Genomic DNA, 12,245 nt, shown 5'->3' with positions numbered 1-12,245 from the left:
CCCGGGCCCCACCGTCGTCCCCTCTCTCACTCATCCTGAGTGGAGGAAGGAAAGCTGTGGTTCTAGGCGGCGACTCCGGGGAGACGCCTTCTCGTTTAGGAACTCCCGACGGCTGAATAGGGAAAGAAAAGGGGAAGACTGGAGGTGGGGGTGGGGCTGTGGTCAGAGAAATCCGGGGGGGTGGATTGGGGGTAAGCTGACCAAACACAGCCCAGTCAGGGGGAGAAACCTGAGGAAGCAGCTCTTCCTGCTGTGGGCTAGAAGGAGCTCACAAGTGGCTCTGTGTGTGTGTAAGTGGGACAGTGCAAATGTAGTGCATGTGAGAGTGTGCGTGTGTCCTGAGGGTAACACTCGTGTATGTACTCGTGTGCAGAAACTTCATGTTTTGAGTAGGGATGTTAGGAACCTTTCCAAAGAATCTTAGAATTTAGCTCAGGTCAGAAGAGATCACTGAGTCATCTTGTCACAGCCACCACCTGGAGCAGAGCATCATCTCCTATGTGTCAGGAAGGAGGTGGCAGTCACTGTCAGGAGAGACCCAGAAGGTTGACTGACAGAGAGTGTCTGGGATTGTGTGTGGAGGTGGGTGGATGGGTGGATGAGTGGATGAGTGTGTGTGTGGGGAGATTAAATATGCATATATGTGTCAGTCTCACCCGATGTACCTTATGTCATCCTATGGTGTGTCACCCCGTGGCATGTGTCAACCTGTGCATGTCACTGGGGGAGGGGGCTGAGATGGCAACCAAGTTGGTATCAAGATGGATGAGGCCTGGAGTGACTGAGTCTCTGAGGACTAGGCTCAGAAAGGAAGGGCAGTGGAGTAGATGTCAAGCGTGTGTATGGTGGAGGAGGGCTTGGAAGAGAAGGGCTGCTGGCTAAACTGAACCCAAAACAGGGAACTTGTGCCTCCATGTATCTGCTTCTTTTTGGATTTTTCTGCCAAGTTTCTGTCTTCCCCCCAAACTCTGGTTCTCTCCACTTGCCACACGCTGGGATGCCCAGAGTGCCTGCAACTATCTCCTTTGTTGTACACTTTTCTCTTCCCTCCCAGAGACTCTAACTCAGCTTCAAGGCCACCTTGGCCTCCTATTGAAGAAGTGGCTGCTGTTCCCCAGATGGGGCATAGGGGGCACTGACAGCCTGGTTATCATGCCCCACCACCACACACAGATGGCCCATGTCTAAGGACGGAGCATCTCCTCCTTTACATCTTTCCTCCCTCCCCATTTTACAGAGGAAAAATTAGACGATGCGGTTGTCCAAGGTCCACACAGCTCATAAGTGAATAAATGGTAGAGCCAGGTTAAAACGCAGACTGTTCTGGGGCCGGCTCCGACGCCGAATGGGTAAGTTTGCATGCTCTGCTTCGGTGGCCCAGGGTTTCACCGGTTCGAATCCTGGGCACGGACATGGCACCACTCATCAGGCCATGCTGAGGCGGCATCTCACATGTGCCACAACTGGAAGGACCCACAACTAAAGATACACAACTATGTACGGGGTGGGGGGGGGGGAGCGCTTTGGGAGAAAAAGGAAAACTAAAACCTTTAAAAAAAACCCAGAAACCACCCAGACTGTTTTGATTCAAAGCCCATGCACTTTCCACCTGACCAGCTGCTTGTGAGTGTGTAGCGACATCAGACTGGGGCCCCTTCTCAAAGCTGACAGGTAAATAAAAATGATCTTTAGGATCTTCCTGACACCCTTTTGGGTCCTCTCTTTTTCATCTCCCCTACCTTTAGGATGCCTTCTCACTGAGTAATGTACAGGCCTGATCCTAAAGAGTTCCAAGTCCCAGAAATGACCAGGGCTTCCCTCCAAGGCAGGGAAATCACTCTAAGGAGTAAATGTCTAACTTTAATTAATCCTCTGGGGCACTTGCATTTTAAATGAGATGCGTATTAACCCAAATGAAGCCTGATGGAGGTTATTTTGGAGGGGAATGTCCTTCCCAGACCCTTTGCCCAGGGCAGCGTACCTGGCCCCTCCAAGGATTTGACCCTGAGGGATGAGGTATACTGGCCCAGCATCCTCCATGGGTCCAAAAGCAAATAGTCTCTGCAGAGGGCACCCAGCACAGATGGCTCAAGTCAAGATGTAGTGTACTATGGGCAACTTGTCCTTTGTCCCTTAGGAGTTTCTCCCCACTGGGTCCTGGGTCGAGTCTCCTGGCCTGGTGGATTGGTAAAACCTGGTGGAGGTAGGAGGTGGACTGGAAGACAGGGAAACCTTGTCCATGGCCAGTGGTGACAAGCAGAGGTGGGAAGAGAGGAAAGAAGGAGCCAGTATCCTTTGTTCTACCATTCCACTCACTAGGAGTGGTGGGGAAGAGCCAGAGGGCTCTAGGTCTGGGTCACACTATGTATGACCTGGCCCAAATTTCTATTTAGATCAAATTATCACTGTGTCAATTGTCCTCTCTTTCTTTTCTGCGTCATCAATTTACCTCTCTGCTGGATCATACCCATCAGCACATAAGTATGCTGTCATATCGCCCATCAAAAAAACCCAAAATCTTCATTTGATTCCACATTACCACTCAAGATTGCCCTATTTCTCTGCTCTTTTACTGCAAAACTCAAAAAGGTTGCTTTAATCACTAGCACCAGTTTCTTTTCTTTATTCTCTCTTTCCACTCTGATCACACCTTTGAACCCACTACACCGCCTTATCGAAATCACTCACGACCTCCGTGTTGCTCTATAGTCAAATTTCAGGTCTCATCTAATCAACCTTTCAGGAACAGCGGACACAGTTGAACACTTTCTCCTTGAAATACTTTCTCAGTTGGTTTTCTGAAACACTATTCCTGCCTTCCTGGCTGCTTGCCTTCTCAGTCTCCTTATGTGGTTCCACCTTGTATACCCAATTCCTAAACACTGGACTGCACCCCCCTTCAGTCTGGAGCTTCTTCTCAGTCTATACTCACTCCTTTGGTGAACTATCCAGTCTCAGGCTCCCAAATTTTGTCTCTGGCTCTGGAATCTGGACTTACACATCTAACACTTGAATAAGTATCTTGAAATATACATATCCAAGACTGAACTCCTGATCCTTCCCTTGCTCTGACCCGCTCTTTCTTCAGTCATTACTGTCTCAGTAAGTGGCAACTCCATCCTTTCAGTTGCTCAGGAAAAGAATCTTAGACCCATGCTTGACTCATCTGTTTCTTATACTCTACATCAAATCAATCAACAAGTCCTGTCTTCCTCTCTTCAACATATATGTAGAATCTGATCCATTCTTACACTAGGACATTGGTTGGAGCCACCATCATCACATCTATATTTTTGCCTCCTGACAGATCTCCCTTCTTCTAGCCTTACCTGCCCCCCCCCCCCCATAGTCTATTTTCCACACAGCAGCTAGAGCCATTCTTTCTAAACAGAAGTCAGGTCATTTCCTTCTCCACTCAGAATTTTCCAATGATTCCCCATCTCACTCAAAGGAAAAGGCAAAATCTTTACGTGGCCTACAAGGCTCTATATAATCCTACCCTGCTCCTTCTTTGACTTCTGACTCATTGCCTACCACTCTCTCCCCTGTGGGTTCCTCCCTCCAGCCACACTGGTCTTCTTGCTAATCAAGCAAGCTCCTGTCTCAGGATCTTTGCACCTGCTTTTCTGTCTTCTGGAATGCCCTTCCTCAGATGTCTCCATGGGTTTGTTCCCTCACTTCCTTTTCCCTCCCCTTATATAAGATAGGATTCCACCCTATCTCCTTTGCCCTGCTTTATTTTTCTCTATATCGCTTTTGACCATGGATAACTTTAAAGGCTTGAAGCAGAAAATCAGTAGCAAACCGCCCCCCTGGAATAGGAATAAGGGAGAGAGATGTCGGAGGGGAAAGGGATTTTACCTTGATATTGGGGTCTGGGGAGGAAGCAGGGGCCAAGGTTGAGAGTTTGTGGACAGAGGAGCCTACCTTCCTTTGAAGCACCAGCAGGTAGCACTGCCTTCTTGGGCTGGCAAGGCATCAGCCTTTGGTAGAGGAGGGGGCAAAGTTCTGTCTAGGGTAATCCCACAGGCTTGTTGGGGCCAATTGCTGAATGTGGGGGTTTCCTGAGAGTCCAGCGCAGTCAGGCTATGGGCCCTTTGGTGCCTCCGGGTGGTGGCCCATGGTGCTGCAGCAGACGGCGTGCGAGGCAGAGGGTGGGCAGCGCAGCTGAGCTCACCGCCCGCGCGGGCGCATCCATCCCTCCCGGGCCTATAATTTGGGTTCCCCAGGCCTGGCCGCCCCTATCAGCGGCTCAGCAATAGATGAGTCACACGGGACCCCGGGCCAAGGCAAACACGGGGCGGGGGGGGGGGGGGAGTGGGGGAGAAGGAGGAGGAGGTTCCCGAAGCTGCACTCAGCTTTAGCCACCGCCTCTGTTGCTTGATCCCCCAATCTCCAGGGGCCCCAGTCTTTTATTTGACCCCCGCCCTCCAGGGCCCCAGTGTGCTTCCTAGATTGCTCTCACTACACCCTCCATCCCCATGATGGGAAGACAGCTCTCCACTCATCTCATCCAGGGGAAGGGGGACTAGCTTGCCCCGACTCCCTCCCAGAGGTAATGACAGCCCCTCACTTTCCCCTCCTGTCATGGCCCCAACCCTTGTCAAGGTCTCTCTGGTTCCCGCCCCTCCCCTTCCATGGAGCTGGCCGCGTGCTTGGGGTATTAGGCAATGGGTGTGTACCCACAGCCCTCTCCAGGCCCCGCCTGCCCCACCACCCTCCAGCCGCCTGCGGGTCAGTGCTCAGGCCAGCCGGTCGGGCCGAGGGCACTGGGGGCCAACTCAGGCCACCCAGTCTGCCTGCCTGTGGCCTGTCTCAGAGCTGGGCTTCTGCAGGGAGAGGGAACAAGAGTATGGGTTCTTGGATTTGGGACAGGCCAGCTTGGGGAGCCCTGGAGTCACTAAGAAGTTGGAATCTATGGTAGTAGTTCTGACCCTGGCCCTTCCTTGGCACCTGACTATGCTGCAGCCTGACAAGGGTAGAATCAGAAGAAACAATCCCAAACCTTAGGGGACCTGGAGACACATGGAGAAATACAACGTCCAAGAGGTGCCCATGGGAGAAGAAAGGCATAGGAAACCTCATCCCCCTCCTCCAAGGAGCTGGGTGGAGTCTCAGGGTGACATGCAGGGAGAAGGACAAGGACACTGGCAAAGATCACTGAACCCAGGTGTAAGGACAAAAGCTACTGAGATGGGGCTCGCAGATTCTGGTGGCCTCAAAAGCCACACATGGTTTGGTTCTTGACCCCGAAACAAGAAAGAGGGGCAACAGCTCTAGGGTTCTTTCTCCTCCACATCCCCCTCCCCCAGAGGTGGGAAAGCAGAGAAAAGCAACCCTCCGTGGTCACAGCTGTCCCGTGTCTGGAACCATGGCATTTTCACCTCCCAGCTCAAGGCCTGGCACATAAAGGTGTTCAATGAATAGCCCAACAGATGAAAGCTGCTGATCTCTCTCAGACCACTCTGCCCCCTAGACAGCAGTGCTCCCTGCAGCACGGGGCAGGACCTGCAGCAACATAGACCAGAGGCTGGCTGCCCAGCAGAGCTGCATGGCCACCACCAAGGAAGGGATGACTGTGGCTGTGGGTTTCAGCCCGTGGCTCTGCTTCCCTGGGGGGCCTGTCTCTGAGTCAACGTGCCAGCCTTGGGCACTCAGGGCCAGCCGTGCCTTGGGCTGCGGTCTGGCAGGGGCGGGGGGCGGCTGGGAAGCCTGGGGCCCCTCTCTGGCAAAAATAGCCCACAGTGGTTAGAGCCGGGAGGGTGAGTCAGGCAGGAGCGCAGTGGCGCCTAACCCCTTCACTGCCGCTGGAGCTCCCTAAGGTGGTTTGCTTCGGTCTGTGCACCCCAAGATCAGGCTCTTTCCCTGGCTGTCCTTGGGCTGGGCTCAGTGTGGGATCCCGAGGCCCTCTTCATTCCATATGAAGCAAGTCTGTGGAGCCTGGAGCAGGAATATGGGCCACCCGAAGTGCAGACCCAGGATCCTGGGAAGGGCAGGAGACCTCTGAGGGCAAGGATGCCTGTAAGCCAGGGGAACCAATAGGGGCAGGCTGAAGATCTTTGGGGCTACTGGAGCCTCTGCTAGGGCCGAACTCAGAGGCCAAAGTTGACCCCTCCCAAGGGGCAGGCGCAGGGCTGGGAGGTGGGCGGAAGCCAAGCCACCCAGAAGGGAGCTTGCCTGCCGGCTCTGAATGTTTTGCTGTGCGCTCTCGCTGAGGGCTCTACACGGGACTGTCCAAGAGGGAAGTCGGCTCTCAGCTCTGTCTTGATCTTGTCAAAGGCACCCTCCAGCCATCCAGCTCTTGGTGGGGAAACTGAGACAAAGAGAGATGACAACATGGGACCAGGGTCTTGGCTCTCTAGTCTGGGTCACTGCACCCTCCTTGCAGCCTTGGCGACCCCAGAGCAGGTGAGAGGAACTCTGGCCACCTCCTCCTTCAGTGGGGCCAAGCCTGAACCCGGGCGTCGGGGGAGAGGGTGTGTGTGCGCTGGGAGGAGGGGGCGCGGCTGCACTCCCGGGGTCAAGGCGGGGGGTGCGAGGAGTGGGGTGGGGATGCCCCAGGCTCGGGGAGGGGCCGCAGCTCTGTCTGCCGCGGCACAGCCGCCCGTGAGCTCGGCGCGAGTAGAGTCAGAGCCCCCAGTTCTTTGCTCGCCCGCTCGCTTGCTTCTGGATCGCTCCCTCCCTTCCTCCCTCCCTTCCTCCCGGCGGCCGCGGCGGCGCTGGGGAAGCGGCGAAGAGGAGTGGCCCTGCCCTGGAAGAATGCGGCTCTGCCGAGGGGGCAGAACCCGACGCAGTCTCCCCACGGTTTGAGCAGCCCGAGCCAAGCCCAGGCGACCCAACCCCGCCGGTGGCGGACCCCGCAGCGGAGCAGCTGGAGGTAATCGGAACCAGGAAAGCAGGGAGGGCAGGGACAGCGCACGCGGGGACCAGACAGGCACACGGGTAGTCAGACAGACAGACACGCATCCGCCCACAGGGGCATGGAGACGCAGAGAGAGCTAGGGATACCGCCCGAGAAAAAGACACAGCAAATAAAGGAGTGCTCTCAGCTTTGGAGGGCAATGAACGGGAGAGCAAAGGGATGGGGGCAACTGAGGGCTGGGACCCGTGGGGACCAGACGGGCAACGGAGGACGGGAATATATAGTTAGGAAGGTGGCAGAGGAGGAAGAGGACTCAGCTTGCCGCGGTCCCTTTCAGGCGGGAACCAGGTCCCCTCTCCATCTTTGCTGCACCTGGAGCCACCCCTCTCTCCCTACCGCGGAGGAAGAGGGTAGAGCGGGATGGGGAGCTGACTCCTTCTAGCGGAGGCTGCCTACCCTCGACGGCACCTGGAGGCGGCTCTTCCCCCGCCCCCACCTGCCGCCTGTAGGTGGTGGGGAACCCCCTTCCAATTCACTCCTCTAACCCTGTGAAGGCATGTAGCTGTGTTGAGCAGAAGGAGTTGTGGGCCAGGTGGTGGAGGGGGTGGTTCGTGAGCCTGTATGAGTTTGCATGTGAGTGTGTCTGTGTGCTGGGCATTGTGTCTGGCTGGCTCTCGCTCCAGAGACGCTTGCATAAGTCCCAGCTTTGAGGCCTGGACTCTTCCTCCAAGACCCAGGGACTCTGGAAATCAAGGAGTGATTCTTATTGTTTTGTTCCCGGAGGAATGAGAAGGGTCAGTGGGGTGGCACTGGTAAGTTAGGAGGCCAAAGTTGGGCATCCTTTGATTGCCCCGGTGAGTCACCCTATTCCTGCGCCCTCCTTAAGTCTCCCTGTCCTGCAGGCCCTGATTGATCTGCCCACCGGAGCCTTCGGGCCCGGGCTTCGACATGCTGGAGGAGCCCCGGCCGCGGCCTCCGCCCTCGGGCCTCGTGGGTCTCCTGTTCCTGGCGTTGTGCAGTCGGTGAGCAGTTCCCCTTGTCACCTAGCCCACGAGGGGAAGCCCTGGGCTAGAAGCACCGACCTGGGGCGGGAGGAGTCGAAGGGGGCTTGAGGCCTGGACCACAGAACCCAAAATGCCTTCTGTGTTCCCAGGGCCCTAAGCAATGAGATTCTGGGCCTGAAGCTGCCCGGTGAGCCGCCGCTGACCGCCAACACCGTGTGCTTGACGCTGTCCGGCCTGAGCAAGCGGCAGCTGGGCTTGTGCCTGCGCAGCCCCGACGTGACGGCGTCCGCGCTTCAGGGCCTGCACATCGCGGTCCACGAGTGTCAGCACCAGCTGCGCGACCAGCGCTGGAACTGCTCGGCGCTCGAGGGCGGCGGCCGCCTGCCGCACCACAGCGCCATCCTCAAGCGCGGTGAGCCGGGTGGGCGGGTCTGAGCCGCCGCCAGGCTGGGGGGTGGGAGGCAGGCCGAGGAGAGCGGAGGTGGGGGGCGGGGGGACGGGTTCACGACTTGGGGAGGGGCCTCTCGGGGAATTTTCCCCGGGAGCCGCGCGGAGCTGGGTCTGGCCACCCGTCTGGGCCCCTGCGCTTCTGACTTCCACCTGTGCGCTGCCGGCAAGGCAGCTGGGTCCCTGCTCCCCTACCCTAGGGCCCCCTTTTGCTGTCTCTGCCCAGCTCAATCTGGATTGCACCTGTGAGCAAGAGATGCCCCCAGCCCTGAAAGCTTCAAACGCGCCCCCCCCCCCCCCCCCCGTTTCCTCCTCCCAGTTTTCCCCTTCCCTCTCTGTGGGACAAGCCCAGGCTGGTGTCCCCAGAGCCATAGCGGGGGTGGGGTGACTCCCCCAACCGTTTAAGGGTTAAACCTACTCCCCTAATTGCTGGGGTTCCCAGGAGCCGAAGCTGGGAACAAAGACCCTGCTGGCTTTGAAGCCGGGGAGCAGCCCCCTCCTCTGCACTGTGAGGGCCCCAGGTGGCTCTCACCTGAGCAGGTGAAGACTGGCTGGAGGGGTGGAGAACGGGTCACTGCAGGCCAGGTCTAGGAGGCATTGCTGCCTCTTGCCAGGCCATGCCCAAGTTTACTTCCTGGAGGAGTAAACATGCACCCCATCCAGGACTCAGCTCAAGTGTGGGAGCAGTACTTCGGGGACTATGGGGTTAATAGGCAGCTGCCATCTGCGGGGGAATTCCCAAGACGTGTGCAAACAGCTTTACCCCTGGAGGGTTGGGGTTGGGGGGATCAGGAGGCTGGGCCAGGAGCCCTGCATCCTGGGGTGGGAGAGGCCTGGCCCCTAAGGAGGTGCTGTCTCTCATCCTCTCAGGGATCCAGAGAGCCCCTGCCTAAAAGGAAGTGAGGGACACCCTCCTTCTCCACAGGGGCTGGTGTAGGGGAAGGCTTTGATACCCAAATGAGAAGCATGTCTATCTAAGTCTGGGAAAGGCTTGTCATCCTGAGCCTCTGTGACCCCCAAAACCTAACAAAGAAGCCAACATTTTAAGAGGGCCTTGGGGAAAATCACCCCCACCTCCCTTCCCCTCCCAGTGTTTTATAGAGTAATAGCAGGTTAGGATAAACATAAGGGGCAGTCTTAAAGGGCAAATATAAAACTAGAAACTGGAAAGGGGAAGGACAGCTGCACAGCTCCAGTGCTTTGGAGGTGTTGGAGCGGTGGAGGGTAGGTTGGTTAAAAAAAAAAGAACCCCAAAGTCCTCTGCTTCCACCCCACCCAAGCTCCCTGCAGGGCTGGGGAATTTCTAAGGGCTTCAGATGTAGAACTCAGTGAATACATCTTCAAAGACCTTGGGGACTCCCTCTTAGTCATCTCCCAACCCCAGGGGACTTTCCCTCGAGGCTAGCTCTTTCATCTGCACCCGAAATCCCAGACTTACAGAGCGGGAAGGGGCCTCAGAGATCATCTCAAGCCATCTTCTTTTATAGATGAGGAAACTGAGGCTCTGTGCTTTCAGTTCCCTTCCTTCTCCAGTGACTTGCTCCCAAATTACTCAGCTGGTCAATGGATTCAGTGAGGAATTTCTGCAGTTGGAGGGTGGCTGTTTATTTCCTTCTGCCTCCCTACTTTCAGCTGCCTGTCAGCCTTACCCCTACCATCACACCCTTTTCATCCCCAGGTTTCCGTGAGAGTGCTTTTTCCTTCTCCATGCTGGCTGCTGGGGTCATGCATGCAGTAGCCACGGCCTGCAGCCTGGGCAAGCTGGTGAGCTGTGGCTGCGACTGGAAGGGCAGTGGTGAGCAGGACCGGCTGAGGGCCAAGCTGCTTCAGCTGCAGGCACTTTCCCGGGGCAAGAGTTTCCCCCACTCCCTGCCCAGCCCAGGCCCTGGCTCAGGCCCCAGCCCTGGCCCCCAGGACACATGGGAATGGGGTGGCTGTAACCATGACATGGACTTTGGAGAGAAGTTCTCTCGGGATTTCTTGGATTCCAGGGAAGCTCCCCGGGATATCCAGGCACGAATGAGAATCCACAACAACAGGGTGGGGCGCCAGGTACGTGTGTGCAACTTGTCCTGGGTCTCCCTACCTTTCAAGGCCTGGCTAGAGTTTGAGAGGCACAGCAGAGTAAGAGGATGAGATGTGGTGGGTGATTGTCACTCACCATCTGGATGGCCTTAAGCAAGTCACTTAATCACAAGTTTTTTACATCTGCAGAGAGTCTAATGATACCTACCTTACAGTGTCATTAAGAGTGAGCTAGCAAATAGAGCACCAGCATAATGCTTCATCCTTGGCAGGTGCTCTTTACATGGTTGCTATTATTATAGCTGCCTTCTCTACAGAATTGAGGGGTGCTCCAGGTCAGACTCCCCATTTTAGCAGTGCTCACCCTGGAAAGAGCACTGGAGTGAGAGTGAGGACAACTGGAGTTGGGTCTCTGTTACCAGCTAGTGATTGAAGATGGGCAAATCACTCCGCTCTGTCTTCAGTTCTCCCACCATAAAATGAGGAAGCTGGGCTATTAGCCAGTCTTGAAGCTCCCTCTCTCTTCTGATATTTGTAGTTATTCTTGCCTCTCTTTGTCCCTCCCTGTACTCTCTGTTCCCTCCCCACTCCTGTGCCTCTGTGCTCTGTCCATTTGCTGCCCTCCCCTTCACCTCTTCCTCACTCTGATGCTCTAGGTGGTAACTGAAAACCTGAAGCGGAAATGCAAGTGCCATGGCACGTCAGGCAGCTGCCAGTTCAAGACATGTTGGAGGGCCGCCCCAGAGTTCCGGGCAGTGGGGGCAGCGTTGAGAGAGCGGCTGGGCCGGGCCATCTTCATCGATACCCACAACCGCAACTCGGGAGCCTTCCAACCTCGCCTGCGTCCCCGTCGCCTCTCAGGAGAGCTGGTCTACTTTGAGAAGTCTCCTGACTTCTGTGAGCGAGACCCCACTGTGGGCTCCCCAGGCACACGGGGCCGGGCCTGCAACAAGACCAGCCGCCTGCTGGATGGCTGTGGCAGCCTGTGCTGTGGCCGAGGGCACAATGTGCTCCGGCAGACACGAGTTGAGCGCTGTCATTGCCGCTTCCACTGGTGCTGCTACGTGCTGTGTGATGAGTGCAAAGTCACAGAGTGGGTCAACGTGTGTAAGTGAGGGTCAGCTGGGGAAAGGGAGGGGCACCTTTTCAGCCTTTTGCTCTGATTTCTGTCCAGGGTCAATCTTGGCCCCCAGAAGCTCAAAGTATCTACCTGGAAACAGCTTTAGGGGTGGTGGGGGTCAGGTGGAGTCTGTGATGTGCCGCCTTCACCCCCACAGTAGGAGGACCTTGGAGGGAAGCTGCCTTCCCTCTTCTGCTCCTTAAACACCTGAATAGGCTAAGATGAAATGCACTGTGTTGTCCCCCTCTCCCCAACCCTGGAGTCCCTTTAACTCTGATTCATACTCCTTTTGGCTGAGGAGTCCCTAGAGTTTGACCACTCCTCTCCTTTGAGGCATAGCTCCAGACATTGTGTGGAGCCATAAGACCTGTATCTAGAAAGAGGCCACTCACTCCATGGCTATTTCCAAACTCCCTCTGCTGCAGCCTGGGCACCACCTTGTGGGGTAATGGGAGACAGTGGTAGAGAGGTTTTTCTTGGGGAAGGCACAGTGCTGGGGGGGGTGCTCTCCCCTGAGTCCCCAAAGAGTCATCTGTCCAGGCCCTTAGGGAAGCTGTCGCCACTAATTCAGATGTTAAAGGGGACCCTCCAAAGGAAGAGTTTTCCCTAAGACTCTCTGAGCCTCTTTTTCTTTCCTCGGCAGGAGGGGTGTGAATGGATAATTTATTGTACTGAGACTTGTTCTTGGTTCCTGTTTGTAACTAAATAAATTAAGCTACTGGACCAGTGGATGCAGATGGTGATATTTCTGCCCACACTTGGGATCCCAGTCTATGGCTTCTTTTCC

General features: G+C 55.9%; 1 protein-coding gene across 1 annotated transcript; it reads left to right on the top strand.

Annotated features, from left to right (window-relative positions):
• The first annotated feature begins 6,145 nt into the window (after window positions 1–6,145).
• Window positions 6,146–12,202, top strand: WNT10B (Wnt family member 10B). Its single transcript, XM_014850021.3, has 5 exons — window positions 6,146–6,877; window positions 7,765–7,884; window positions 8,016–8,278; window positions 9,992–10,365; window positions 10,995–12,202. The coding sequence occupies exons 2-5, from the start codon at window positions 7,811–7,813 to the stop codon at window positions 11,451–11,453; spliced, it is 1,170 nt and encodes a 389-aa protein (XP_014705507.1). The 5' UTR covers window positions 6,146–6,877; window positions 7,765–7,810; the 3' UTR covers window positions 11,454–12,202.
• The last annotated feature ends 43 nt before the right edge of the window (window positions 12,203–12,245 follow it).

This window comes from Equus asinus, chromosome 22 (genome assembly GCF_041296235.1).
Source record: "Equus asinus isolate D_3611 breed Donkey chromosome 22, EquAss-T2T_v2, whole genome shotgun sequence".
Classification (NCBI taxonomy): Eukaryota; Metazoa; Chordata; class Mammalia; order Perissodactyla; family Equidae; genus Equus; species Equus asinus.
This window is presented reverse-complemented; position numbering and strand designations above follow the sequence as displayed.